General features: G+C 35.9%; 1 protein-coding gene across 1 annotated transcript; it reads left to right on the forward strand.

The window, feature by feature from the left end:
- The first annotated feature begins 286 nt into the window (after nucleotides 1-286).
- On the forward strand, nucleotides 287-15,410 carry LOC126701034 (uncharacterized). The gene is made up of 10 exons (XM_050399181.1): nucleotides 287-370; nucleotides 470-590; nucleotides 843-1,036; nucleotides 1,167-1,255; nucleotides 1,794-1,963; nucleotides 2,887-2,989; nucleotides 6,080-6,253; nucleotides 8,374-8,508; nucleotides 12,076-12,221; nucleotides 15,292-15,410. The coding sequence occupies exons 1-10, from the start codon at nucleotides 287-289 to the stop codon at nucleotides 15,408-15,410; spliced, it is 1,335 nt and encodes a 444-aa protein (XP_050255138.1).
- Nucleotides 15,411-15,733: the final 323 nt, after the last annotated feature.

Here is a 15,733-nt window from a genome sequence, read left to right on the forward strand (position 1 = left end):
TTCTTGTGATGTCTGTGATTCTTATCTGTTGCACATAACTTTATCTAATATTATACAACATATATTATTTGCATTGCTGAGGAAAATAAAAACAGAAAATGTGAATGTGATGTTATGCGATATGTCCTCTTGATTTTGAATATTTAATTATAAGCCTTTACCACATAAAGTTCTATTTGGTGCTCTCTGGTTTTATTGGTATACATTTTTTGTTTTTTGTTGCTGAATACCTATACATTTGACCCATACAGTTTGTACTAACATCCTTGACATCTTGATTAGCACTATGCCTGGTCAGGGTTTGGATAAATTGGACTGTACATTGCCTAAGGGAATTTGGCTGAGGTTTGATTTTGATGATTCGCATCCGGTATCTTTTTCTTCACTTCTTGCCTCCATTTTTTTTTTTTTTGCAGTAAAATGTTTTTTATTGTTGTTTTCTCATTTTAATTTTTTGTGGATATGTCAGGATTTGCCAGCATTATATTTACAAGGTGGATCGATTATACCTTTGGGTCCACCTCATCAGCATGTTGGTGAATCTAATCCTTCAGATGACTTGACACTTCTTGTGGCTTTAGATGAACATGGTAAGTTTGGTGCTTTCAATATTTTTAGGAATATATGTAAATTGTTCACTTGTTGATTCCGGTAGTTTCAAGTTTCAACTGGCTATTCTCCAATTCCGGTCATGTTCTGAAGCCTGCTTGTTTACCTGTGCTGTTTTAAGTCCGAGTTTTCTGTCCACAGTATTCAATCTTGCATGGATTGTTTAAAATGATAGATTGGCTTTAAAGACATCATTGTATGGTGTAAGGACATACTTCTCTTTTTATTTACAGGGAAAGCTGAAGGTTTTCTGTTTGAAGACGATGGTGATGGATATGAATTCACTAAAGGTGGATATTTGTTGACACGCTATGTTGCTGAACTTCAATCATCAGTTGTTACTGTGAGAGTTTCCAAGACTGAAGGATTATGGAAGAGGCCAAAGCGTCGTATGCATGTGCAGTTATTGCTTGGTGAAGGTGCAATGGTATGTCTTCTTTTTTTGGAGGGACAAGGCTGTACATTCTTGAGATATGCATATGGTAGTAAACCAACATAGGTGGTCCTCTGTTTTATTTTTATTTGTTGATTTTTTCAAATCTGGGTACCTTCAACAGCTTGATACATGGGGCATGGATGGAGAAGTGCTGCAAATTATGATGCCTTCAGAACAAGAAGTGTATAATTTGGTTTCTACCAGTGAAAAGTATTACAAGACTTGTTTGGGTAATACAGCTTCTGCAAGGCAGTGTGCTAGCTCACATTTTTTTGGTTACATGTGCATAATAGTCTTGCTAAATGATAATATGTTATCAAAAAAAAAAAAAAAAAAAAAAAACAATTAGTCTATATCCGAACCTTCTGCTATGAGGAAATTTAAAATATTCGGGTTGGCTATGCATTATATATATAATGATTTCTTGTGTTTGTACATAGGCTTTCAAACATAATTTTTCCTAGAGTTCTTGTTAGATATATATTATAATTTCTTGTGTCTAGATATAGGTTTTCAGACATTTTTGTCCCTCAGTTCTTGCCAATATTCTTCTCACCCACCCCCACCCTCTCTTTTTATTTTTGGGTGCGGGGATTTGGGTGCATGAGTTCATGATTTGCATTTTTGTCTTGCATTCTTTTTCTAAAGAGTATCTAATACTATCTGTATGCTTCTTCTCACTAAAAGAATTTTTTTAATGCAATTCATTAATTTTTATTGGTTGTCATGCTTTTTGCTGATGAAGTAGGTTGTTAATTGCAGAAAATGCTAAGTGCATTCCAGATATAGAAGATGTTTCTGGACAAAAGGGAGTAGAACTTTCAAGGACTCCTATTGAACTGAACAATGGTTATTGGATTCTAAAAGTAGTTCCATGGATTGGGGGTAGAATTATTTCCATGATGCACCTTTCCTCAGGTAATTCTTTTGAATTGGCACAAGCTCAATATTTTTGAATTTGTTCCATGATAATATTTGAGAATAATAGCTCCGATTTTAGAATCAATTGATTCAGAGCCATATTCAGGGATGGCTGTACCTTGAGATAACATGATACTTGATGTTTGTATTAAGGAATATACAGGACAACCTTAAAAGAATTAGTATGGTATATTTTGGAGGTAGATAATAGATTATGATTTGTCAGCAATTATTACAATCAATATTATGCCATACATGTTTAACTATTTGCATGGGCACAACTACCAAGGCACTCTCAGTTGTAGGATTTCACAAACTGGTGTTATCCTGGTTTAGCGCCCAAAAAGTTTTCTTGTCAACTAAGCATTCTGCTATCTTTTAGGAAAAAATTATGGAAAATATTTCTGTGCCTTTTCCGCATTTGTTTGTCATGAGCTTCTGTGTTGCATATAATCATGCTCAACAAATCCTCTAAGAAACTCCTTATTAGGTCTGTACTTCCAGTAAAGTAAATATTGCTAGGTACAATTTATTGTTTTATTGAATATGAATTGAGTATCAAAGGACCATTTAATTTTCCTTTCTCTAATAGCAAGTTTGTAAGATGCTAATTTTGTTTTAATTTTTTCCCAAGAGTAATTTTTGTTGGTTTACATCACACCTCAATTATGAAGTCTCCCCAATCCCAACCTATTTGGCACTTTCTAATGATTAAATTAGCTTAGTAAGTCTCATGTTAAATGGAGAGAACAGTCACTTCTGATCAAATGGTTCATTTGACGTATATCATATCATGTCATATATATTGTAATCATGATTACTACATCATCCTAAGTATGCTAATTTATATTGTTGTAGTATACAGTATCCACTCTTTATGGGTAATGCTTCATTTCTCCTCCATGTAATCATGAATGTAGGAACGCGATGGCTTCATAGCAGGGTTGATATTGATGGTTATGAAGAGTATAGTGGCACTGAGTACCGGTCTGCTGGATGTTCTGAGGAATACAATGTCATTGAGTGAGTTGCTAACCTATTTTTTTGGTAACGGTCTTTATAGGAGAAGTATAAGTTGAAATGATCCGTATAGAATTTACAAATTATGTCTATATAATTACTTACTAAATGTAAGTAGTCACTCCAATGTTTGTCAAGGATTTCATGTATGAATCAGCAGCTAATTTTTATTATTAATGATATGTTTGTGTTAGCATGGTTGTGTTATGTAGTGAAAATAGTTGGGATATAGAATCTTTTGCTTGGATCTAGATACTCTTCTATTAGGTCCAGGATCTCCTGCTTTAATATCATTTGATGCAGTGGATGATGCTTAGATATGGATGTGGTTCAGGAAGTTACATTTCTTGCTAATTGACATTAACAAAAATGTTACAAAGAAATGCCAGTAGTAAAGCTGCATGTTATAGCAAAGAGAGGAACAAGATTGAAGTTGAGCTATAGATATAAATCTCTAGCTTTAGGAGACCAAAGAAATATTCCAAATTTGGATCGAATTCAGTTTTGGCAGGATCTCTGCAAGGAAAGCAAGTCAATCGGGTATTGGAGGTCTTGTTGGAAATCATGAGGGAGTTTTTCTTTTGCTTCCTTCTTGAGATCAATGGTGATGGGTTGCACCAGCAAGGATGGACAACGTCTTTAGAACTCAACTGCTGATTATTTGAGGAAAAAAAACATTATTTTAGTGAGTTGGTGTTGTTTGTGTAAATGGGTTGGGGAGACAGTTGATATTCCCCTTTTGCCAAAGAATTGTGGGATATGGTTTTGGCTGTATTTGGAGTTCAGCGGGTGATGGCTTGGGGTTTACTTGATTGCTGGCAAAGCAAATTTAGGAGACATCAGAATTGTGAGATTTGGAAAGCATCCCTTATTGCTTGATGTGCTTCCTTTGGCGGGAAAGAAATGCTAGAAATTTTGAGGGTTGTGGATTAACCATTCAAAGCATAAAATTGCACTCTCAATACTTTGTGTGAATGGATGACAGCATCAAGAATCTTTCCTTTCTCCAACTTATTAGAATTTATAGATCATTGTACTTTTAGAGCTTAGTTATGATATTGATCTAGTATACGCCCGATGTACTTGGTTCATTCAATTTTTCTTAATAAATTTTTTTTTTTTTTGATAGGTAATCAGAAATTTATTAATAAAGAGAAAAAAGAAAAGAAAAGTACAAGTTGTTCATGATGATGAACAACAAGAAAAAAAGAACAAACAGAATAGCAAAATAAGAAATCAGGAAACTAAGCTAAGGGAAGACATAAACTCAAAGAGAAAAGAACAATCAGTAAAACCCCAACAACGAGTGCAGAGGCACTAAGTACCAGTTCCGGTGCCGCTGCGCTCTCCGGCGACTCGAAATCACCACACCTAACACCATTCAATCACTCGCCTATTACCCATGACGTCTGAGCACCAGATTTTACTTGTAAAGAACTGGGCTTGACCAAACTGCCCTTCTTGAAAGAAGGCACTTGCACCATGGGTTGGGCTTCATCAAGCCCACCTTTTAGTTTAGTGACTACTGGCCCACCACCAACATCCTTGGGCCAGCTGATCTCCTTAGCACTCAGAAAAGTCACTACACGTCTTCCTCCCACAGGCTTGCACACCCTCAAAGCCAATAAAGAAGGAGTCAACTTAAACTTACAAGCCCGCGTGGGTCTGCCAGATAAAGCTGAAACATTGTCATTTCTAGCTAAACCATTTTCAAAAGAAACTCCATGAATCACCCAATCTCATATATCTTCGAGACAAGTAAGTAACCACTCTATGCCCCTACGTCCAACCCAAATAGAGCTCTTAACATTCCGACGTGTCTCATGTATGGCATACGAATCAGACCGCCCCCCATCAAAAGAAAAAGAAAAAAGTTTTGCATCAACATGAAAAGACCTCTTGCTACCCCCAAGGACAAAGGATTGAGGTTTAGGAGGGATGTTTAGAGAGGTTTCGATGGAGGGAGGACATGGTAAGGTTAAAGGTGCAGGTACAAAGGACGGCTGTTTAGGTAGAGCTTGGTTTGACCTCTGAGGTGGTGGGAGAGGGGATGGCAAAGGCAGTGGTGGAGGAGGGATATAAGGATATGGGAAAAGCCCGAACTGTGGAGGAAAGCATATGGGGGAAGGAGAGGGAAAAAGTGAGGGTGGAAAAAAAGGAAAGAAAGAAGGTGATGGTTGAGGGAGAGGGAGAGGGTGGGGTGGAGAGGCCGAGGATGGGGTGGGGGAGGGGGAGCATGCATGGTCTAGCAACCTCAAATCACCCCGTCTACCATGTACCATATATCAAATAGTCAATCACCAAAATTTGTCAATCTAGTTGAACAAGAGTGTGTGTGTGTGTGTGTATGAGAGAGAGAGAGAGAGAGAGAAAGAGAGAGAGAGAATTAGAAAAAGAAGAAAGTAAAGGGAAAAGCTTATGTAGTTTTGATTAGCTTTTTGTTTCCCTTAGTACACTGCTAGTGTACCAGGGGAGCAGTGTTTTTTTTTTGATGATTTTTAATAAAAATTATTATTTATCAAAATTTTTTTTTGACATTTTGAGAGAGTCCGTGGGACCAATGGAGATGGATTTGGAATGCTAAGGTACCTTGAAAGGTTGCTTTTTTTACTTGGGAAGCAGAATTTTGTAAAATTTTGATAGTGGGTAATCTCTAGAAGGGAAGTATGGTAATGATAGATTGGTGCTATAGTTCAAGAATAGTGGTGAGCCAGTTGAGCACCTTCTACTTCATTGTTCAATAGCTTGAGGTATTTGGTCGTTTGTGTTTTTCTTATTTGAAGTAGTTTGGGTTATACCAAAGACTGCTGCAAATGCTAGTGTCAACAGCACAAACAATCCAAGATATGGAAAGTGGTTCCATTGTGTGTCTTGTGGATAATTTGGAGAGAAAGGAACAATAGAATTTTTTATGGTGTTGAACAACGCGATCATTTCATTAAACAATATTTTGTGGGATTCCCTAGCTTAAGTTTTTGCACGGCTGCCTCAAAGGGAGAGTTGGTATTAGTAGCATTATTGCTACAGTTCCTTTTTTTTTCCTTGGAATACTTGTATAATTCCATTTATTCTTGAAGTTTTCTTTCTTTGTAGGCATAAACTTGAGCATGCAGGAGAGGAGGAATCAATTATGTTAGAAGGTGATATTGGTGGTGGATTGGCCCTTCAACGGAAAATATATTTTCCAAAGAATGATCCCAAGGTTTTCCGAATTGACTCTAGCATTGTTGCCCGTAAAGTTGGTGCTGGTTCCGGTGGGTTTTCAAGGTGAAAATTTCTGTCTTTCTCTTTTCCTTTTTGGCCTGTCAAGAATGTTGGTAGTGTTTCTAACACTCTGATGGAGAATTGTGAATATGCATATGTTTTTCCCTATTGAATTGCTTGACATATTTATCCTCCCAAGTCACTTGGTCAATGTTGCCTGGGTGATCTTGGTGTTAACAGTTATCTAATTGCTGCAACAATATTGTCAAATTTACATGCTTTCATGTGCACACCTTGTTTGTCTTTTAAGTTTGTTGTTATAGCCTCTCAGAGCTCCTTGACAGAACTCTGCAGTCCATTGTTAGTAAGGCACCTAATCACATTGTATGCTAACATTGTATAATCAAGCACACACTAACACCCCACCTCCCATATAGTCCCAAAATTGACCATGAAAAGGAAAATGGAAATAGAAGCAACAACAATGTGTATGGAATGCACTTAGGGTTTGTGTTGATTTATCCAGGGGTGGAGGCACGTAATGCTTTGACCCCCCCAAAATTTTTTAAAACCTCTATAATGGTATGAAGAAATAGGTCTCACACTTTCTCATTTAGGAGCTGCCCCCCTATGAGAAAAACTTGGCCCCTCCTCCAATACATAGCCATAAAAATGCCCCACCCCAAATTCCTACTTTTCATCTTTTTTACTTTTCCTTTCCTTCTCTAAGACATGTTAGCCATATCCCAATTTATTTTTCTTGAGTGAGGCCATATCCCATAGCTATTCAAAGACCTATGTTGTACTAGTGTGGGAATTATCATTAGAGAGTAGAGAGACTGTGAGGGTACAGTATTAGACTATTAATAGGAATGAAATTGATTTTGAATTTAGTTGGGATGAATGAAATTGATTTTGAATTGATTTTTTACCATAGTAGTCTAATTTGGTTGAATTTAACTGCTATTTATTTTATGGTTGCTTATAGTGACTTTATTATATTTAATTTCTATAAATATTATTTCTTGTAAATGTAGTCTAATTTTGGTTAGATTTAATGTTTTTTTCTAAAACTAATGTAGGAAGACATGTATATATGTATATATGTCATACTTTGTATTTTTCTTTAATTGCAAATCAATATGATAATATTACCTCGGCCCCCCAACCAAAAATTTCTAGTTATGCCCTTGGATTTATCATTTTGGTTCTTGAAGGTTTGGTTGCTGGATTAAGGTGTTTGACCTTAGGGATTTGCCTAGATCTTAGGGGTATAGTGGGTTAAGTATTTGATAAAGGTTCTTGGTGAGAAATACGCTAGGATTTGTTGAAGATGAGAATAGGGTTTTGGTTATGCATGAGAATGATGAATGGGTCATGACTCTTTTGAGAGAGTTACCTTCTCTAAGATGAGATTGCTTCTAGGGAATCTCTATCTCCAAGCAAGACTACAATGGTGAAAGCAACAGCAAGTCTATTATTCCACTTGATGAATGAAATGAAAATTACAAGTCTATTTATAAATGACTAGGTTTGATCTAATTGGCTGACTTGGCTCAAGATTATTGGCTAACTAATTTAACATATGATCATTTGGATTTACGCGTGTTTAATGTGATAAGTGTGCTTAAATTCTAACTAACTCAAGCTAGTCTCTGTAGTAATAACTAACTTGTAATTAACTAACCCTAATAATGTGCACTCTTGAAATCACATCCATCTAAGCCCTTGATTGTCAACTCAAGGCCAAACCACTTGCATGGGAGTGAGGGGAAGCAGCCGTGTGAAAATGTAAGCACTCAGAGTTCCAATCGGCACTTCGTGTAGGAAGAGAACTACCGAATGGAACTCCCTGACTGCTGATCGGCATTCTAGGGTCTTCCCTAAGTGCTGATCGACAGTTAGGAACAGCTAGGGTCAGAAGCTCTAAGTCTTGAGTTTCTGTTTTATTTGCGACCCAAGACCTTTTGAAAAACTTAGACTGATACTTTGCTGGAGACTATCAAACCCAAAAGCTTTAACTGTCAGAAGTGAGCTAACAATGTGGAACAAAGTGTACACCAACAAGCTAGATCTCTCATGGTGGTCTGGTTCTAATAACCCAGTTTGTGATAGCATGTGCACAGTTTGCAGTTTGCATAGCATTTCATTGTGGATGTTGTGGTGTTGTGGTTGTTGAACAGGAATGCATGTCTCAAAGGTTTAGAATTTGAAGGTCAACTTGTTCTCCATGATTATCCACATGTTACAAGACAGAAACTCCCAAACCTGCGTGAAGCTTGCTGCTTGGTGAAATATGCCAGAGCTTCTGTTGGGCTGTATGAGCCTTTTTAATTAGCCAATCATATAACATTAGGGGGTACAAAAGGTTAAAAGAAATGGTGATTTGATTGAACCACACCCCCCCCCAAAAAAAAATAATAATACCTTAAATGATTGAATTTCAAGTTTATGTATTTTAAAATAATGCATAAAAGATGAGTTTCTAGATTAAATAAATTTTTTTTTTATAAGTAATAAAAATATATTAAAAAGAAGAAGGGTGTCACTTGAGTATATAGGAAGTATACATCAAGGACAAAAACAAATCAAGTGCGTAAAGTACAAAAGTCCATGAAACCATGGACTGAAGAAAAAGAACGAAAGCCTAACACTGAAACCCAATCCAAAAGAGTCTTAAGGAAGAAGAGTTTAAGATCTAAAACCAATCTCTCTAAATCCTCAAAATGCTGGTTATTCCTCTCCCGCGAAATGCACCATATCAAACAATGGGGCATAGACATCCAAATAGCAGCATTCTGATGCCTCCCAAACTTTCCTTCCCAACAAGCCAACAGCTCCACTGTTTTCGAATAATCCAGTAAATGCCAAACAAAGTAAACACCATAAACCACAAATAAAATAAGGCAATGGATAAGGAGATGTGGTCTACTGATTCCCCATTTCTTTTACACATACAACACCAATCCAAAATCAAAATCTTTTGTTTCCTAAGATTATCAATAGTCAAAATGTTCCCCAAAGCTGCAGTCCAAACAAAAAAAGCAACTCTAGAGGGGACCTTAGACTTCCAAACAGTCTTCCAAGGAAAAGACTAATCGAAACTTTTTGTCAGAACCTAGTAATAAGAACGAATAGCAAAACCTCTTCCTATAGTAGGTTTCCAACACATCTTATCGTCCCCAACTCCTCTCAAAGAAGCTCCATAAGTTCTAGACATTAAACTGTAAAAGGATTCCAATTCTCAATCTTCACTGTATCTTCTAAAATTTAGATCCCAGAAAAGAACACCGTTCGGGAACTTCATCAAATCAACCACATAGGCCTCCTTATTTTGACTTAAAGAAAAAAGTCTCAGATAGCGCACACACAAAGAAGTGTCCCCACACCATATGTCCTGCCAAAATCTAACATTAAACTCGACCCCAACCTCAAATTGGATGTGACAAACAAAAGATGACCAACCACGGTTAATAGACTTCCACAAACTCACTCCATGAGGGCTAGTAATGGGAAGAAAGCACCAACCTCCCCCTTCACAACCACACTTTGCCCCTATCACTCTCCTCCACAAGGCCTGTCGCTCATTCCCAAATCTCCATAACCATTTTCCAAACAAATTTTTATTAAAACTTCTCAAACTTCTAATAGCTAAACCTCCAGAATGAAGAGGTGCGCAAACCATAGCCCATTTCACTAGGTGAGTTTTTTTAACATCCCCCATACCACTCCAGAGAAAATTTTGTTGAAGTTGCTCAATACGGTTTGCAACCTCCACCAGAAAAATAAGTTGGAAGATTGGACAAAGTACTTTTAATAAGAGTAACGTTACCTCCTTTGGAGAGATACAGTCATTTCCAACCTACTAACCTCCTCTTCATCTTCTCAATAATTGGATTCCAAATAGAACTATCTCTGACATTAGCACCCAACGGACAACTTAAATATTTCATCGAGAGCCTTGCTTGCACCCTAGCACATCCACCATATTTCTATATTTGGAACCACACCCACAAGGACCAATTCAGATTTACCTATATTAATTTTCAACCCAGAAACAACTTCAAACCAAAACTGCACCCGTTGGAGAAACAGAATCTGACCAAGATCAGCATCACATAAGACCAAGTTATCATTAGCGAAGAGAAGATTGGTCACCTGAAAAGAGTTACCTGTGGGACCCACCCTAATACTAGACATGAGCCCATCCCTCACTACCTTATCAAACATTTTACTAAAAGCATCCATAACAATGATAAACAATAATGGGGATAATGGATCGCCTTGTCTTATACCTCTAGAGCTTTCAAAGAAACCACATGGAGTTTCATTAATGAGAATGGAGAATTTAACAGTAGAGATGCAGAAGAAAACCCATCTTCTCCATTTTTCAGGAAAACCATAACGATCCAACATATAAATGAGGAATTCCCAATTCACATGATCATATGCCTTCTCTACATCCAGCTTACACAACACCCAAGGAACTCCTAATTTCAGCCTACTATCCAAGCATTCATTGGCAATAAGAACGGAATCTAAAATCTGTCTTTCTTTGACAATAATTTTGTACACTCCCCCAATTAAACTAATAAGCCGAAAATCCCTTACCTCCACTGCATTAGATTTTTTAGGAATTAAGGAGATGAAAGTAGCATTCAAACTTTTCTCAAACTAAGCATTATCAAAAAAAATATTGAAAAACATCCAATTAGCACAAAATTTGGTTTGCGTGTTAAGAATATAGAAAACATGTGATCTAGCAGTGTGAGATTTAAAATTCTTTTATCCATTGAAAATTTATTAAGTTGTGTAACATTACTTAAAGTTACTTCATGAGCAAGTTGATCTTGATCCTTTATATATATATATATAATAACGAATTTAATTAATAAATGAAGACTCAAAATTGAGTCCATCCTACTGATTACAAACGAAGGTTTACATGGTCCATGACAACTAAACTTCATACAAAATATATTGATGTCGAAGAACAAATGTGAGTTGGTGGGTTTATTGATGTCGGCAGTTTGGGACTGTCAAGAATTTGGGTTTGAACTTTGCTATGTAAACCAATTTGGAGCTTGATGGCTATCATCAGTTGTAGAAGTTTCTTCTTCTTCTTCTTCTCTCTCTCTAATTTTTTATTTTGAATGGTTGGTTGAGTGGGTAGGTCTCACCTGGTTCTCAGTGTGTTGGATGGGCTTGACAAACTTGGATGTTTGGATTTTATTATTGATGGTTGCGGATTGAGCTTGTGGTGTTCAGATTGTGTGATTTGAGGCTTCTGATGACTGAGTTCACAATGGGTGGCTTGTTAGATTGTGTGATTTGAGGCTTCTGATGACTGAGGTAACAATGGGTGGCTTGTTGGATTTTGGATTGTCATAGGTGGTGGGTTTGTGGTGGTTTCACGGGTTTGGGGTCAAGGGTTATGGTGGATTGGTTGTAAAGATCTAGTTTACTAGATCAATTTTTGCTCTGATGCCAAGCTATGCAACACAGAGTTGCAAAGGGCGTGTCTGACACTATTTTTGGGGCCTTTAGGTAGAGTTTCAAGGATTACAACAAAGAATGAAAGATACCATGTAATCAATTAAAATTAAATTCATAAATAAAATCCAAATGAAATTAATATTACAGATCTATGATGAAAATTGGCAACCTATTCTTGTTTGGCTTTTAATCAGCATTGTCATTCAACAAAGCTCTCTTAGCTAGCAGTTTTTCTTATCCCTTTGCTGTAACCAACTTTTTAGATGGAAAGATTTTGATACATTTAATTTTCATCATACTTGATGATTCTAACTTTGACTCTTCATCTTTTTTACTCTATTTCTGTCTTTGAATTCATGCTAATTCTTGGTTTTGCTTTTGTGTTGTAGACTTGTTTGCTTGAGAGTACACCCTACATTTGGTCTCTTGCACCCAACAGAATCGTTTGTGTCATTTACTTCCATTGATGGGTCCAAGCATGAAGTGTGGCCAGAATCTGGGGAGCAGTTTTATGAAGGGAATCTACTTCCTAATGGTAATTTTTTTTTTTTGTGCACTTTAATATCTTCAATGCCATTATAGTGAAACTTAAAGCTATTTTATTGTGATGAGGGTATGAGAAGTTCTTTGGGAATAAAATAAATGGAGGACATGTTTTCCTTTCAAAATCTGGTTATTTCTTTTCATACACTTTGATGTAAAATGTTCTGAGTTTTTTTCCCAATAATGTTTTTAGAATTTTTATTTTTTAAAACTATTAAGTGATTCTCTAGCTTTTAATCAAACAAACAAATGCATGAGTAGATGTCTTCCAGCTCCTATAAATTTTATACTGGAGTTACTTTTTGCATGGCAATGTTTGAAGCTGGGATTTCCAAACCTAAATTGAATCTTTAAGGAATTTTATTTTTCTCATAGCCAGTCCAAGTCTAGAAAAGGACGGTTGTGGTAGGTTGAAGGCCAACATAAAAAATTGGTAACTTTTCTTATAATTGGGTCCATTTTAGATAGAAGTTGGTGTCCCTTACTAACAAAGCGTTGCATCAGACTTTGAAGTTCGGATGTAGTGAAAAGTGAGCAAGAGTTAGCTAGGTCTAGCTGGGGCATTCCCTGTTAGCAGCACATTACATCACACCATGGTGTAGTGAGTGGCAAGGGTTCTTGCACTTTATGTATGGGTGAGGGTAAAAGAATTTAGTTCAAGACAATAAGATTTTTTTTGTAACTTGGAATATAGAGTTTTTAACAGGGAAACTCATGGAAATGATAGAGACAATTTGTAGGAGAAGAATAAGCATAGTGTGGTTACTGAAAACTAAGTGCATAGGTGAGAAATCTAGAGGAATTGAACATATAAGATCTAAACAATGGTATACAATAAAAGACAAAAAGAAATGGGGATAGAATTTGCAACAACGTATAATCTTATATTTGCAAACACTTGCTTTAAGAAAATGGATTCACACTAGTACTTTCAAAACTGGGACAAACATTGGTCAAATAGATTTCATCCTTAAAAAGTTGATAGTATATATTGTAAATAATGAAAGATGATACTAGGAGAGAGTATAACCACTCAAACTTAGATTGGTGGCACTAGATATTTGTATTAGAAGATTGAAAAGAAGAGATATTAGAAAGAGTAACACAAGAATTAGGTGGTGGGGTTTGAAGGGAGAGAAACAAGTTGTGTTTAAAGATAGAATGATAGAAAGCAAGTGAGACCTAGATGAAGATTTTGATAGGACGTGGAATGAAATGACCAGTTGTATTAAAGAGTGCCTAAAGAAGTTATTGGAGAATATAAAGGGTGTATGATATTGAGTCATTGACCACAAAGACTTGGTGGTGGAGGTCCCAGCAGCATTGGGAAAAGTGAGTGAACTATACAAGTTCACCTAGATGTAGAGACAATGTCGTTTATGTAAGTTTGGTAAAAGTAGAAATAAAGATGAAAAAGTTGTAAAATTGGATGGTCGAGAGATACCAAGAGTGAGTGTTTTGATATGTTGAATTTGTAATTCATAAAGATGGATAGATTGAAGGAAATGTGAATCATAGGATCAGGGCATGGTGGATGAAGTGGGGCAATGTATTTGGAGTATTGTGTGATAGTAAATTCCCACTAAATTAAGTACAAAGTTTTTTAAGAGTGTTATAAGATCAATTATGCTCTGTGGTATTGAATATAAAACTATTAAGAAGTAACAGGTTACTTATAAAAAAAAGTTAATAAATAAGAAGTAATAGGTCATGTCATCAAATAAAAGTACCCAAAATGAGAATGTTAAGATATGGGAAATATAAAGAAACATAGGATACGAAGTGAAGAAATTCATTTAAAGAAAGCGATCGCATTTATTGGTGTTGCAAAATATGATGTTGAATGGGATAGAATGACAAAGAAGAATACATGTCGCCAACACTGATTAGTTTGTTGAGTATCTATAGTTGATCCAAGGTTTTGGGGCTAAAGCTTTGTTGTTGTTAAGTTTCTGAATAAAGCTGTGTTGCCAGAAATATTAGACTAATAACTTGAAGAAAGGATGTCAGCTGTAGTTTCTATTTGTCTCCATTGCGGACAAGAGTCATCAAATTGGGCGCGGATGCTTGGATCTGGATGAAGAAATCAAAATATGAATTTCAAGTCTTAGAAAGAGCTTAGAGCTTGAAGAAGGAACAGCACATTGGCTGCTTTGTTTGGCTGTAGACTTGAGTCATTAGAGGGTCTTGAAGTAAGGATGAGTCAATTATGCAGATCTAGACAAAGTATGGTATTTACAAACCTAAAGCCTTTTATTTTTCTTATATATATAAAAAATAAAACCCTAAGAGTTAGGACTTATTCTCAGGAATATCTTTACACTTAGTAACGCATATAATTATTATGTCAGAAATTGATAATGCTTGGTTTGAAAATATTAGCTATGCTCTATGCTTACCATGGTAGAAACTCATTACTCAGTTGATGGAACTGAGACAAGATATGCACTTTGTTTCCAAGTGTTATAATTGTATGTCCCACGATTAATCCTAGATTACATGCCCAAAAATATCTAAGATTACAGTGGATGAACAGCAACGAATTTGATCCACTCAACAATAGAGAAGAAACTGGTATAAAATGAGCATAAACTACATATTAATTGAATATCTGTAAATCATACTGGGCATTGTATATATCCTTCTATATAAATGCTCTTTACACATTTTAAGGTATGACCAATTCAATCTGTAGTTAGTGACTGCCATTACTGCCATATATCCAAAGATTGCTGATACAAGTTTTATAAGTTATTGCTTTCTCTTCTCTGAAATATATTTTCTCAGTTCACATTTTTTATAAGAAGCTGCAATTACTTTTAAAAGCTATCCTAGGACTTCTTCTCAAAAGCCACCAAAAAAGTCTAAGCCACTTCACAAAATTGGCAGAAAGCTAAAGCACTGTTCAGCTTTTTAAAGGCTGATGCAATCCTTAAGAAACTGTGAAAAACCCCATTATTGGGCCTGACTTGTTTATTAGTTAACTCAGTTTGTAGAAATTATTTTCCTATCACATTGATCAGAAGTTGGTTTCTAACTTTCTATTGCCGTTGTTGTTTCAGGTGAATGGATACTTATTGATAAATGTCTGGGCTTGGGGCTAGTCAATCGGTTTAATGTCAAAGAGGTTTTCAAGTGTCTCATCCATGGGGGAACTGGGACAGTTAATTTGGAGTTGTAGTCAGAAGATAGACCTGTTTCAAATCAATCACCTCTCAGGATCTCCCATGAGTACGAGGTGATAGAAATCCCAAAATTGTGATCTAACATATAGATTATAGAGTTGCTATCAGAAGATTCTGTATAATAAAACTTTTTAAGTATGTCTTGGATGAGAATTAAGTGATAGCCTAGCAATAATGAGATTTTGTTATCTGCCTATTTTAGAAAAAAAAAAAATTATGACTTTTGTAACGAGCTTGAAATCAAACTTATATTCACTTTAAAATGTGTCTTACATTTGGTTATCAAAAAAAAAAAAAAAAAAAAAAAGGTCTTACAATT

Source organism: Quercus robur, chromosome 2 (genome assembly GCF_932294415.1).
Source record: "Quercus robur chromosome 2, dhQueRobu3.1, whole genome shotgun sequence".
Lineage (NCBI taxonomy): Eukaryota > Viridiplantae > Streptophyta > Magnoliopsida > Fagales > Fagaceae > Quercus > Quercus robur.